This window comes from Aquarana catesbeiana, linkage group LG01, assembly GCF_042186555.1.
Source record: "Aquarana catesbeiana isolate 2022-GZ linkage group LG01, ASM4218655v1, whole genome shotgun sequence".
Taxonomy (NCBI): Eukaryota; Metazoa; Chordata; class Amphibia; order Anura; family Ranidae; genus Aquarana; species Aquarana catesbeiana.
This window is the reverse complement of record NC_133324.1, coordinates 757033934-757049072: the sequence shown is the minus strand read 5'-3', so window position 1 is coordinate 757049072 and position 15139 is coordinate 757033934. Positions and strand designations below refer to the sequence as shown.

Here is a 15139-nt window from a genome sequence, read left to right as displayed (position 1 = left end):
CTGGGGCTGCAGGGGAAAAAATTTTCAGGCGCTTTACAGGCGCTATTTTTAGCCCAAAATCGCCTGAAAAACGCCCAGTGTGAAAGGGATCTAAATGTTAAATCCAGAGGATTTATGTCAAATAAAATGTAAACAAACACTACTAATTTTCAGTTACCATAATAAAAAAAGGAACAAATGTGGTGATGACAGAAAATGAGAAAATGGCCATCACTGCTTACACTGGCACAATGATGCCTTACTTGCTGTTTTATTTTTTTTTCCCATACTTGATGATGCTAAATTGGCTTACACACAGCAGAAGATTTGTTCCCTTTTTTTGTTTATAGAAAAGGGACTTTAAATAATTCAGAGATTTTAAAACACATTGATACATCTTAGTGTAAGAACAAGTGATTTCATTGCTCAGGGATGCATGTTATCACTTGCAAAGATCCCTCTATAATGACATATTAGTGATGTTCAAACTGAAGAGAAAATGTCAAGCAGCTCATTCATTTAAAACTCAAAAGAAAAGTGCAAATGTGATGGGCAATTCACTGCAAAATACATAAAAATCCCCAATACCCATGGCTGCTAGTCAGCAGCACTGAATACCGGGCCTAATTAAAGCCTGAAATTATGAGAAACATAACCTCTTAGTTATAAAATCCAAAGATTCATTGAGCCATACATTAGTTTAAAGTGGTTGTAAAGCCACTTTGTACTGTACATACAATCCCTTGTGTTAGATAACGATATATGCTGTAGTGTATGTTCTTTGTAAAAAATATACCGATTTCTACCAGTACGAGCAATCACATGAGCACTGAGCGACGCTATGAAATAAGGTACAAACCGACATTTTTTTTTTTACAAAGAACATACACTGGAGCATATACTGTAACGTTTTCTAACACAAGGCATTGTATGTACATTACAAAGTTATCTTGGATGCAGGAGGGGAGGGGCAGGCACTGACACAGCTAACAGGCAGGGAGGGGGGAGAGAGGGAGCAAGGAGAGACAGCAAATGACGGAGGCACGTAAACCGACCACAGTATAAAGGGGCTCAGCAGCCATGATAAACATGTTCAGTTTACAAATGGGAGGGCAGCACCAGGCAGGATCAGCCAGGTATTTTAGATGATAGGAAGGGCCAAATTACACAGCACAAGCACTGTGCTGTTATTCATGCTTTAAAGGAACAGGATTCTTTTTTTTTATGGTTACAACCGCTATAAAGCTGCATCCACAAATGTGGTTCTACTGTAATCGGGGGCATACATATGCCCCCCAAGAGCATTCACAGTGCAGCAGCTGAGCTACATACTGTCATCTCAGTCCCCTAAAAAAAAAACCTATGACAGCCAGTTAACTGTCCAGGATCAGAACAGGCACTACAGTGCACGGCTGCCTGTGAAGGTCACATGACTGGGGCAAGGCTGAGACTGTACTATGTAACCTGCTGCTGTTCTCTAGGTAATGTGGGTTGAGTGGGAGGATTGAAAGGGCCAGAATAATCAGAAGCCAGAGGGTAAAAAATGGTGATGAGTGAAGGGGAACATCTAATAGGAGTAGTTGACTGTGTTAAATTGGTACTATATGTGGGATACAGGATGTGGTACAGTGTGATATGAGTGCAGTTTCTTCCATGGGGGAGTTGACTGTATAGTGTAAGACATACTACAAGGGGCACAGTGTGTGTAGTGTGGGGAATACTATATGTAATGTTGAGTACAGTGTGTTTAATTTTAGAGATACTACATGGGGGAGCTGACTGTGTAATGTAGGCTACAGTACGATGTGTGTGGTGTCCCAGAGGGGGTTTCCTGTTTTTTATATATCACTGATGTATAAGGGTTTTCTTGATGTAGAGAGGGGGACTATGATGCATAAGGGGCTCCCAATGTAAAGAGAGGGAGATTTCTGATCTGAGGAGGAGGACTCTGATGTGAAGGGAGTGACACTGATGTATGTGAGAGCTGTGGATGTATAGTGGGACTCTCTCATTCTGATTGCTGCAGTCTATACTCCATTACTTACTCCTCCTGACCCCTGCTTTCTATAAACTACGTTGTACATTATATCGTTTTGACCAAAATGTTTCCTTAACCATTTCTGGTTTTCTATAGGATAAGCTTATGCAAAGTGATTTTTTTTTTTTTTTTTCAGAAAAGCATATTTAATGGAGGAGTTTATTTAAAAAGATAATTTTGTCCAAGTGTTTACATCTGTCAATAAGAAAGCCACTGTCAAAGTAATTAAGTATTTTTTAAGTTTATACATGTGCCCTGTTGACAGTGAATAAGTGCAGGTTCCTTTTTAAATCTACTCAGTGATCATGTAGTTTCATGGTGTCATTTGTAGCCCTGTACACACAGCCTATAGTGGATTAAATATTCAGTAAAGAAACTACATATCCCACAATCCCTGGGTCTTTCCGTCTAGTGTTCAGCATTCACAAACAGGCACAGCAATGAAAAAAAAGAGATATGTTTCATCACATTAGCCCTCCCACATTTATGAACGCAATAAAAAGGAAAGCATGCACTGGACATTGTATGACCAAGAACAATAAGTTGTCTGTCCCTAAGGGGTGTTAATACATAGATATAGGGAATCGATCAGCCATGACACTACAAACTGCAGCCAATACACGTGAGTCCAAGGTTAGACAAGCAAATAACATGGAATATATAACTGCACTAATACCTTAGTAAAACAACACAAACATTTGAAATTATACAATGCATTTAGGCAGAAATATGTAAAAAGAACAAGAAATGTTGCCATGTATACTCTTTCAACAAGCACATACAGTATACAGTATGTTGTTTACAAATCATATTTGAATGCGGTCTTTTCTTTGGCTTACCTTTGTAATTATGGGCTCACATTTTGTGGTGGCAGTTTGTAGTGTTGCGACTGATTGATTCCCCTATCTCTATGTATCAATCCACCAACTTTGTTCCTATTCACCAGCAGCACCAGCAACCTCTTGTTCCAGGTCACATGCATCCCTAGCCATTTCTCTGTGTTGTATCACAAATGTTTTATGAAACAAACATAGTAAGCTCTGTTAATTGTTCTCATCTGCACCATCACTAGACTGAGAGATCCAGGGGTTGTGACAAATGTAGTTCCTTCACAGGAAAATGCAATTCTCAGACAGAGGTCATGCATTACCCTGTGCAGTGCCATACCACATGCCTCATGTTTCAAATAAAACCAATATTTCTGACACAGGATTGTGAATATTTACTATACTATAGACTGTCTATACAGACCAACAAATGACACCATGACGCTACATGATAATTACACATCTTATGCAGGTGAAAAACACAAGGTGCAGGTAGGAAGGTTTATAATGCCTTTATTGGTTCAGGGCATTCATAGGAAAGTAATGGCAATTAAGACTGTAACCCAGTATATTTATATTTGGACAGATCCAGTGCCAATGTAATATTTGTGGGTAGTCTACGATTTAGTAATCTCTGACTAGGGGAAACAGTCAGGTTGAAACAAAAAAAATCTTTAAATGATCCATGGCTCACCGGTGCTTAGTTTAGGCAAAACTGCACATCCTTACATGCTCTGTATATATACAAAGGCCATATAAAACTGAAAGTAAACAGATTGCACGGGACAACACAGAAACATCACCTTTTAATGAATCAAATATAAATAAAATTGAGCATACAAAGTTATGACTTAATTGGAGTATATCACATGTAAAAAGAGTTCCCAAGAAGTGGCAGGTGATAGATTAAAGGTTTTAAAACTAACTTATACTGAAGAATTGGCAAACAGAGAGGTAGAAACCAAGATGGCAAAAGCTGGAGTGGACACTAAATCATATCAGGGAAGATTCACTATTATGGTGTTTTTCTAGGCTGTTTTGGGGCCCTTCCCCTTCAACAGTCTCCTTAATGAAGGGGTAGGGCCCTAAAATATGCCAGTGGAGACATTCTCAGCCTGGATTCTCAGTGCCCACATACTGTAGTGTTTTACTTTGCAGGATGAGATGCATCTCCCATGGGCCGATTTGATATCTGCTTTAGCATTACCATCTTGGTTCTACCTCTCCTTTTGCAAGCTCTTCAGTGAGAACTGGTTCTACACCATAAAGTTGTGACCTGAAACTCAAAGGGATTTTCTTTTATTTGTGATATGCTCTGATCAAGTCATCACAATTTTCATCATTTTTTTTTTATTATTAAAGGAGGGTATTCATCTGCACTATCCAGTGCACTCTGTTTTTCTCTTTACAAGCAGGATAGAAAACCCACTCCAGTCAATTTTGTTCCTCCACTGCTAAGCCGGCACTTCTTCCACACCTAGCACCTCTCCACTCCCCACCTCATACAAGATTGTTTAAGCTTACCATGCTTACAGATTAATAGTGTGACTGTAGTGAGAACACGTCCTAAGATCAGTTTGACCATGTTAAGGGCAGCCAAACATTAAGCCAAATTATTGAATGCTATAAGCAATTCTAAGAAAACAATCTAATTTTGTGTGTGTGATCTTCCTTGATTGTTGGTTATTATAGGTTACTGCCTACAGTAAACTTTGCTGACATGAACTGATCAGTGCACATGTAGGTCAGGTAAATTGGATTTTCTGGAGGTCAAATTGTTTCTTAGAACACTAGAAGCACGAAAGCTGACAAATGGCTGGCATAAGTTTTTTGCACAATATAAATACTTTTGGCAGAAATCAACAGCATCACTATATAAATAATATAAACAAATCATCGAAGGGCCTAGGTCAGGGGTGTCAAACTGGTGTCCTTCCACCTGTTATGGAACTACAAGTCCCATCATGCCTCTGCCTGTGGGGGTCATGCTTGCAACTGTCAGCCTTGCAATGCCTCGTGGGACTTGTAGTTCAGCAACAGCTGGAGGGCCGCCAGTTTGACACCTGTGGCCTAGGGCATCCATCACAGTGCATCCAATAAAATGGAAAATTTGACTGGTTCGCTTTGAGCAAGTGCTACACTCTGCTGCCACATAGGCAGTAACTGAGAACTCACTGAGGAGGAAGGGCTTGCCATCATTTCTGAAACATTTATGTCTGTCACTCAGAGGAGTGGTGTGCTATTACCTAATTTTTATACCATACAGTACCTGATATTGTTGAAAACTACTATGCTGAATACCATGTTTCACTTTGTTTTTGGTGTTCTTTGTATTTGAAGATTATATTAAAGAAATCTATTAAAACTGGAAAATATACAGAGAAGTAATGGTATTGCAACACATTTTATAATGGAGGTTTCATTTTGTTGGGTTATGGCTTTTTAAATGCAAGCAACATGTGCAAAGCTGACACCTGAGGAAAGACCTGAAATGCAAGATGATAGGCGGTATGGTGATGAATTGCATAACACACCAGGTCTAAATTGTTTGTAGTCTGGTTGTAAGTGATAAGCTACCTAATTAGCTGAAAATCAAACCTAATTCAAAATCTGTTTAGCATGAATCATTATGTAGCTTTTTACTAAGATTTATAGTCTCTGTTAAAGTGGATAATAGGTTTATTTTATCGCTAATACAAATTGCTAATACTTTTAATGTTAAATAAATAGATACATGAAATGAAGCCTTATGGAGGAGGTAACATTTCCCATTAAATGTTGCATTATTTCATAGGAGAAATTGAGTGATTAGGACAGATGTTTTACCATCAGTATCTGCTCCAATGAGGGTATGTCCATAATACAACCACCAGGATTTTATGTGTTCATGTAGCATATGGTACTAGCAGGCTAGAGGAAAATGTGTAATAGTTCCTTAACTCTAATGCCCCATACACACGGTCGGATTTTCCGATGAAAAATGTCCGATCGGAGCGTGTTGTCGGAAATTCCGACCGTGTGTGGGCTCCATCGGATTTTCTGACACACAAAGTTTGAGAGCAGGCTATAAAATTTTCCGACAACAAAATCCGTTGTCAGAAATTCCGATCGTGTGTAGACAAATCCAACGGACAATGTGCCACGCATGCTCAGAATAAATAAAGGGATGAAAGCTATTGGCCACTGCCCCGTTTATAGTCCCGACTAACGTGTTTTACGTCACCTCGTTTAGAACGATCGGATTTTCCGACAACTTTGTGTGACCGTGTGTATGCAAGACAAGTTTGAGCCAACATCCGTCGGAAAAAATCCTAGGATTTTGTTGTCGGAATGTCCGAACAAAGTCCGACCGTGTGTACGGGGCATAAGTGATTTTTCAGGTCACCACACTGTTAAAATGAGATACAGATCATGACAACTAATATCCCATCCTTAATGATCAAGTATCAAAGCAAAAAAGAGTATACATATATATCCCTTTTCATAGACTGCTTCATTTCAGTCTCCAGCTAGCTATGTTGATATTTGCTGGCAACCAAAGCTGTCAATATTATTATGTCCCCATTCTGGTAATTTCCCTTAACTTCCTGTTCCAAAAAAAAAAAAAAAAAAAAACAGGAGGTGAAAAAAAAATCTCTCCAATGAAAATACAGACAGCAATGAAATCATAAGAGGTTCTAATCCTTTCCCTATCCAAGACTAAAAGAAAATAGCCAGAGTTGGATTTAAAGTAAAATATATTCACACAGTTTACTATTTGTTTTAATGCTCTACTTTTGAAAAAAAGTGTTTTTGTTCCAATATACATTTTACTAAGCACATACATATTTGTTTTGAGTTCTTTTGTTGGGCATTTAGTATGAATTATTTACTGACTGATGCTTTTCTGTGTGACTATTCAGGAGACAAGTGCAAATCAACAGAATATATTAAGATGAAGAATGCTTTACTGGATTCCCAGAACCAGAAGCGAGCCAGAAAGGAAAGCGAGAAGGAAAATACAGACAAATTTGGTCTTAAAAAGATTTTGGTGGATCAGATGTTCAAATATTTTGACAGTGACAGCAATGGACTAGTGGATACAAATGAAATTACTCAGGTAAAATTAGTTTATTATATACAGTGCATAAATGTTTAAATTGCAATATACAATATTAAAGTGGTTGTATAGTCTTTTTTTACACTTTTACCTACAGGTAAGCCTATAATAAGGCTTACCTGTAGGTAAAAAAAATATCTCCTAAACCTGTACGGTTTAGGAGATATTCCCCTTGCTATGAGCCGTTGACTGCAGCGGCGCATGTGCACAGGGGATTCTCGGCTGAAGGCCCGGCAACTGCCGGACCTTGCTGGGGAATGAAATCTCTCGCGCGCATGCGCGGGAGTGACAACATCGCGGCTCCAGCCACTCACAGCGCTGGAACCGCGATACCCGGAAGACACGCCGAGGCAACATGACAGCTCCCTCGGCGTGGACCAGGTAAGATACCGACGCTTCGTTCTAAGGTAAGTATTTCATAATGAGCTAGTATGCGGTGCATACTAGCTCATTATGCCTTTTGCTTTACAGGGGTAAAAAAAAAAAAAAAATTCAGCGGGTATACAACCGCTTTAATATAGTCATTTGATTCCCTGTTTTACTATATCTAAGATGTTGTACCTCATCTTAATGAGCATGTTGACTGATTCATAGTAATCTATGTTTTATTGAAACTTTAGATTTAATTAGCTATTTGTAAAATTCAAGTGATCTGCTATACTATACTATACTATGCTCTACTAAAATGATATCTCTACTACATAGACACTAACAATTCTTCAGCCTAGATAAGAACTAGGATGGTTAATTAGGCTTTATGCACACTGGCTTAAAAATCGCTGTTTCTACAGGAGTTTTCGTGTTATGCCTGTAGAAGCAACACATTTCTTTTAAGCCCAGTGTGCTTCATCTCCTCAAGATAATGCAGAAGGTATTTTTATGCACTTATCAAACAAATACAACAAAAAAATTCAAAAGTATATTTAACAGACTAAGCCCTGGTTTGCACTGATGCAATTCCGGATGCATTCCAGAGCACATTTATTCAGATGGCAAGTGAAATAACATACGTCTATGAAGGCCATTCATATATATGCATTCCAAACGTGGCCCAATTTTAAAAAGGGCACCCCAAAAGTACTACAAACCCATAAAACATATATTCAAATCTCCAAATATAACCTCAGTTGGGGACAGCAATTTGAAAAAGAAGGAAAAACAAAAGACATATTTGGGCCATTCAAGAACAGTCATGGAGTTGTTGTGAAGCTACTCCTTCGTTATTTTAGCTGTGTGCTTAGGGTCATTGTCTTGTTGGAAGGTAAACCTTCGGCCCAGTCTGAGATCCTGAGCACTCTGGAGAACGTTTTCGTCCAGGATATCCCTGTACTTGGCTGCATTCATCTTTCCCTCGATTGCAACCAGTCGTCCTGCCCCTCCAGCTGAAAAACACCCCCACAGCATGATGCTGCCACCACCATGCTTCACTGTTGGGACTGTATTGGACAGGTGATGAGCAGTACCTGGTTTTCGCCACACATATCGCTTAGAATTAAGGCCAAAAAGTTCTATCTTGGTCTCATCACACCAGAAGATCTTATTTCTCACCATCTTGGAGTCCTTCAGGTGTTTTTTTAGCAAACTCCATGCAGGCTTTCATGTGTCTTGCATCGGGGAGAGGCTTCCGTCTGGCCACTCTGCCATAAAGCCCTGACTGGTGGAGGGCTGCAATGATGGTTGACTTTCTACAACTTTCTCCCATCTCCCGACTGCATCTCTGGAGCTCAGCCACAGTGATCTTTGGGTTCTGCTTTACCTCTCTCACCAAGGCTCTTCTCCCCCGATAGCTCAGTTTGTCCAGACGGCCAGCTCCAGGAAGGGTTCTGGTCATCCCAAACATCTGCCATTTAAGGAATATGGAGGCCACTGTGCTCTTAGGAACCTTAAGTGCAGCAGAATTTTTTTGTAACCTTGGCCAGATGTGTGCCTTGCCACAATTCTGTCTCTGAGCTCTTCAGGCAGTTCCTTTGACCTCATGATTCTCATTTGCTCTGACATGCACTATGAGCTGTAAGGTCTTATATAGACAGGTGTGTGGCTTTCCTAATCAAGTCCAATCAGTATAATCAAACACAGCTGGACTCAGATGAAGGTGTAGATGATCAGAAGAAATGGACAGCACCTGAGTTAAATATATGAGTGTCACAGCAAAGGGTCTGAATACTTAGGACCATGTGATATTTCAGTTTTTATTTTTTAATAAATCTGCAAAAATGTCAACAATTCTGTGTTTTTCTGTCAATATGGGGTGCTGTGTGTACATTAATGAGGAAAAAAATGAACTTAAATGATTTTAGCAAATGGCTGCAATATAACAAAGAGTGAAAAATTTAAGGGGGTCTGAATACTTTCCGTCCCCACTGTATATTAATATTAACAGTTATTAAAATACTTCAGCATTAAAATGCTTCTCAACAGTTATTAAAATACTTCAGCATTAAAATGTTTCTCAACAAAAGTATAGGCACACATTCTAGCAGTATAGTGGAATAATACTTTTGGAATATAAATAATACATATATTACAATATGTATAACCCCTAAACTATGATACGTATATTACAGTGTGTATAACCCTCAAACTAGTTAGAGAGTTCATATAGATAGTATAGACCCTAAGGCCCCATTTTTCTGATACTCTGAGCATGCTAAAAAAATCTGCCCATTGATTTTTTTACATCTCTTAAATGGACAAATGAGGGCCTTATTTGGTAGTATAATTGAAAGATCAGCATGCAACTAACATTTTCAGAAGGCACTGTCATTGTCAGCACAGGTAATTCCACCTTCACAGGATCCCTTAAAAGATAACCCTATATCAAGTTAAAAGTACATTATATTAAAATGTTTTGAAAATTCTTGTGATTATGGTTTTCCGTGACAAGCAATATGTTTAGATTTAATGGTTGTTTTTTTTAATTTAAAGAAGTGCTTTAGCATGGCAATGGATATGTTTTCATTCCACTTGAGTGGTTAATAACAAATGCCTTAGTAGAAGGGGGCCTGTCCGGACGTGCATCGAGGAGGACGTGTGGAAGCTGACTCCACATAGGCATAGTGAATCCACTGCCATCCCGGTCCCACTCTACTTTTGCGAGTCTCCTTCGCATTCACTCTGCCTCCTGGACCCCCCTGCTGTACTCCTGGAGGGGTCTTTCCTGGATCTGGCTGCCTAATTTAGATCTGGGCCTACGGATCGCTCCACACCGAGGACGCCCGCCGCTATCTTGGGGCCTGCTACTCGATCGGAGCCTTCGGCCTATTGTCCCTGCGATCCGGGAAGTAAACGGACGTTTTGCCCGGATTGGCGGACTGCATCACAGATCGAGAAGACAGAGGTGATGGATTGCCTGTGAGCCCGGTCCCTCTGTTTCAGTCCCCCGCGGCCTGACGCCATCTTGCAGCCTGTCGGTCTGACCTCTCCTGCACCAGGGACACAGTGAGTAGCAGCTCTCCCCTTTACCTCCGCACTGCACAGAAACTCTAACCTGCTTCAGGGTCCCAAGCCTGTGCCCACGGAGGGAACTCTGTGTCCTGAGAGGAGTGGAATCTACCCGGCCGGCTGTCATTAGTAGGAAAATCCGCGGCTTCGACCTAGTCCTGGAAGTAGGCAGCCATCTTACTACTCCAAATACACCCTTTTCCACTTCTCTTCACTTTACTCTATTGGCAGCACGGCTCCCTCCCCTCTTAGAATTGGTGCATTTTGTGGCTCATTACCATCTCCCACAGTACCTTAAGGGGTCTCCTATGTAACTGCCTACCATATTTGTTAATATAATTACGGCTGTTTCGTGTATGTAAACTGATGTGAGTGCGAGGTGCGCCCGCCAAGACACCTAAAACCCGTTCCACATTAGGCAAAAGATCCGGAAAGGGTTTTAAATCTCATACGGCTACCTCTGGCTCTATACTGCAATATCTAGCTGGAGCACGCAGTGGACAAGCCAGAACTTCAAGACCGAGTATCTCTCCCTCCTCCCATGCTGCCTCTGTGAGGAAAAGTTCCCCTGCCTCATCTTACTGCTCAGACCTCATGGAGGATCCCGGATCCCCCGCTGGCTCAGAAATTACGTTGATGAGTGGTCTTAAAAAAGAACTTGCTGGAATGTTTCACAGCTTGGAGAAATCCATTAAAAAAGAAATTACCGTTGTGAGAACTGACATGTCCCACCTCCTGGTTAGGGTGGAGGAAACGGAACAGCGTCAGGACTCCCAAGCATCAGCCATAAAAGAATTACAGGAGACTGTTACCCAGCTTGCATTTGCTCATCTTGACTCTCTCTACAAACTCAAGGAGCTCAAGAACTCTAACCATTGAAATAACCTACGTATCAGAGGCCTACCAGAAGCAACCAGAGACAATGACCTAGAGCCATCAATCCAAGTAATTCTCAACACAATCCTGGGAAATCCTGTCACTGACCCATGGCGATTTGATCATGTACATCTTGCCGTGCGCCCTCGTAATGCAAATTCAGACCAACCCAGAGATGTCATTTGTCATTTGCATTACTTCGAGGATAAAAACGCCATCATGACAAAACTGCGGATCACTCCTAACATTGACTTTGACGGAACAGTCATTAATATATTCCCTGATCTGTCCAAAGAAACTTTTGATCACCGCAGAGCCCTAAAACCGCTCCTTGAACACCTGCGCACAGTCGGGATTACTTACAGATGGGGTTTTCCAGCTTGCTTGATTGCCACCAAAGGTGGCCGCTCTCACACTCTTTGCTTTTCAGAGGAACTCTCTACTTTTCTTCAGGATCTCAATCTTCTGCCTGTAGAGCTCCCGGGCTGGCAAGACCTCATCCCGAAATTCTCAAACCCCCTTGGACCCCTCTTGGCGTAAAACTCCATCAAAGAAAAGGCACACGTCAATTCCAGGATCCGCTCAGAAGCATGGCTGAGATATGCCTTTTTCTACTCATCTCTGTTTTCTTTTTTTTTTTGTGTTTGCTGATACCCACTTTTTCAATGTTCATTATGCTCTGGTCAGACTCTTTGAACTCTTTTTCAGCCTCGTCGGCTTAGAGGATGTAGACCTGACATTAATTTTTTCTTTTGGGTATCCCATTGTTCAATTTCAGTTTTTCTGGTCCTGAAAGGTTCAGTTGCATTCTTTATTGCAGGGTTCGTAAGGTTTACTTTGCTTTTGTTAATATTATTGCCTTGGTTTTCATAACCTTCCCTTTTCCTGTTTTATTTTTTTTTATTTTTTATTTAATTTTTTGCTGGCGCTCATTACATATAATTATAATGTATTTTATTAACAGGCTGAATGCTGGCGGGGCGCATTGCTCTTTCGTTCTTTTTCCTCGGTGCTTCCCCCGCCCCCCTCCCTTTTGGGATTAGTGAGATCGGGCGGCCCATAAGCTCTCTCATCCAGACTCTCACTGGAGTTCTGGATGGCCACCCATTCTTTTTCTCCCCATAGGGACCATTGCAGATTTCTGCTCGTCTTACTGGTAATTCCCACAATTGTGTTAATGCATATACATGCTTTCTCTATGTGTTCTATTTCCTTTCTTCTACTCCTTCAAACTATCTCTCCCCATCCTTCTCCCTCTCCCCCCTCCTCCACGTTGGCATGCGTGGAAGTATAGGCTAGGATGTCCCACTCCTCTGATCTCTCTAATCCTACATACCCGCACTTCCTGGCTAAATGGGAATTAGCTTTAGATTCCCCCCTCACAAACACTCTGAAAGATAAAGTCTTTAAACTTGCTCATGCCTCCTCATCCGCTTCAAAAATGGCAGAAGTCAACTACAAACTACTTTCAAGATGGTATTATACCCCAGTAAAAATGCATCAAATGTTCCCCGACAGCTCCCCATTATGCTGGAGGAGCTGTAGGAACAAAGCGACACACTCTCATATTTGGTGGCACTGCCCAATCATTCGTCCCTTCTGGACCAATGTTCTCAATCTTATATTACGGATTACAGACATCAATCTTCCTCATGATCCCTGGACCGTCCTCTTTCATGCTACTAAAGTAACAATTGGTGCCTATAAACGTTCACTCCTTCCTCATATGCTGAATACTGCTAAGGCCCTAATCCCCACTCTGTGGGGTCAACCCACAATCCCGTCTGTAAAAAATTGGTTACATAAGGTCTCAGAGGTTCATCATCTGGAGGACATAACTCACAGCATCAGAGGTACTTCCCAGAGACACACTTTAACATGGGCACCCTGGACAAAGTTCACATCCTCAGCCCACTATAAGGAAATCATAACACAACCCGTATGAGCTTACCTTTTTAACCATTACATAGGACTCTTCTGACCTAATTTCAGAGATTTCTCTTCTTCTGACTGTGGTTTATCCTTCCTCCACATAATTTCATACCTATTGGTAAGGTTACCCTAAAGTATGATGACACGCATGCCAACCCCCCCCCTCCTGATCCCTTTCTTTAACCTCTCTCCCATTCTTACCTCCAAATCTTCTCTTCTTTCTCACTTTCCCCTTCTCTCTATCTCTCTTTTTGTTTTCTTTTTCTAATTACTTACTTTATTTAGTTACAATCTTATTTTCTAGATTGACTATTATGTTCACTTAAGTTAAAAGCCTCTGCTCAGTCTATATTTGTCTGTTCATCCCTTTACACACTTACAGTGGCATTTATTTAAATGTTGTTCTATGCTGAGATTATATTCACATTGAAACCTTTGTATTTCGCTCATAAGATTGTTTATCGTATGTTATTTGTCTATTTTCTTTTTCTTTTTGTAATATTCTTTAATAAACAATTATTAAACAAAAAAAATGCCTTAGTAGTTTCAAGATGTAGCTTTCAGGTGCTTTAAAGAATTAATTTACACCATTTGCTTAAAACTCATGGGGCTTGATGTGAAATTTAGAAAAGCTACAACTAAAATTACACACATGCAATAAATAACCGCAAAAAACAAAAACCCATAACGTGATAAGCACCATGTGGGATCACTAAGGTACAAAAAGTGAGAGGTGTGGGCAGTGGTGATGGTGGGCACTGTAGAGTTGCAGTGGCAGCAAGGTGTATGGGGCAGCAGTAACAGTGGACAGTGTAGAGCCATGATGAAAATGGGGAGTGTAGGGTGGCAGAATGGCACAGTTGTGTCAGAAACAGGGTGCTTACATAAAGCTGATCTTCCAGGAATGAAAGGAGAAGACAATAGAGCAGCATAGGAACTTCCAGCGGGCTGGTTCCTTGTGTCGTAACCTTGGGCCATCAGCTGCTGGCTCCATAACTACTTCCTCTGATCTAAGTGCTGGTGCTGTGAACAAAGGGGGAGGTAGCGTGAAAGTGCCTAAGAGCTGTGTGGTATGGAAAGGCTAATGACAGAGGGCTCTGTAAGGTGAACTGCAGTTTGCTGAGATGTTGTACAGAATAGGGAGCAGGAAGACACAGAAAATATTGGGAAACCACTGTTTCCTGATTCCCTACTGCTTTCCATCCTGAACATGTTGGCAGAGCTCATGGGCTTACAGATCAGCCTAACAGCTGGGTGTTAGAAATGTAGGTAATAATGGGTACGTAAAACCAGCTGACCTATTTTACAAGCTAGCCCTCGAACACCACAAGGCTTTAGGCACCCCCCTTAGAGGCCTTGTGGATGATCCGGGCCTTAAAAACACAATGGCACACTGATGTAAGATAGCCCTAAAAATATTACAGATAATACATTTTTGATTCCAGGTAACAGCACTTAGCTTGTAAATCTGGAGCATGCGCTGCTTAGCAAACCAAATTTGTTAGTAAATTAGCCATATGCATGCTATCATAATTGTGTGCAACTTCAAAAACATTTCTATAGTAAAAGATGTGAGAATAAAATTAGGCTTTTCAGCAGAATTGCATTTGCATCAGTGCAAGTGCTCATATTCCAAAAGCATATCCAAAGCATCCAAAGCATACTCTAAGGCAGTGGTGAGCCTTCATCCTAAAAGTCTTCTAAAAGAGCATGGTTTACACATTACCAAGTAAGCCACAATTGAATTAATTACTAACCTGTGTAAGGCTAGGTTCACACAAGTGCAGTGCGAATTTCAAGTCTGTTTTCACTGTGGCTCTCCAAAGCAGAATTGCCTGCAATAAAATCTGGGAAAAAGCAGCGTGGGGGTCCACCCTCAAATCCATACCAGGCCCTTCGTGTTATTAAAAACATTTTTTTTTTAAATGGTGTGGGGTCCCCCCAAAA

At 40.8% G+C, this 15139-nt stretch overlaps 1 protein-coding gene across 2 annotated transcripts in view; it reads left to right on the top strand.

Moving 5' to 3' along the window:
* The window catches only part of FSTL5 (follistatin like 5), a 1055781-nt gene that overhangs the window by 526004 nt on the left and 514638 nt on the right, over nt 1-15139 (top strand). For both annotated transcript variants that reach the window (XM_073606014.1, XM_073606023.1), the window contains exon 5: nt 6747-6943. In XM_073606014.1, the coding sequence (XP_073462115.1) occupies nt 6747-6943 (197 nt within the window). The remainder of the gene's footprint in view (nt 1-6746; nt 6944-15139) is intronic.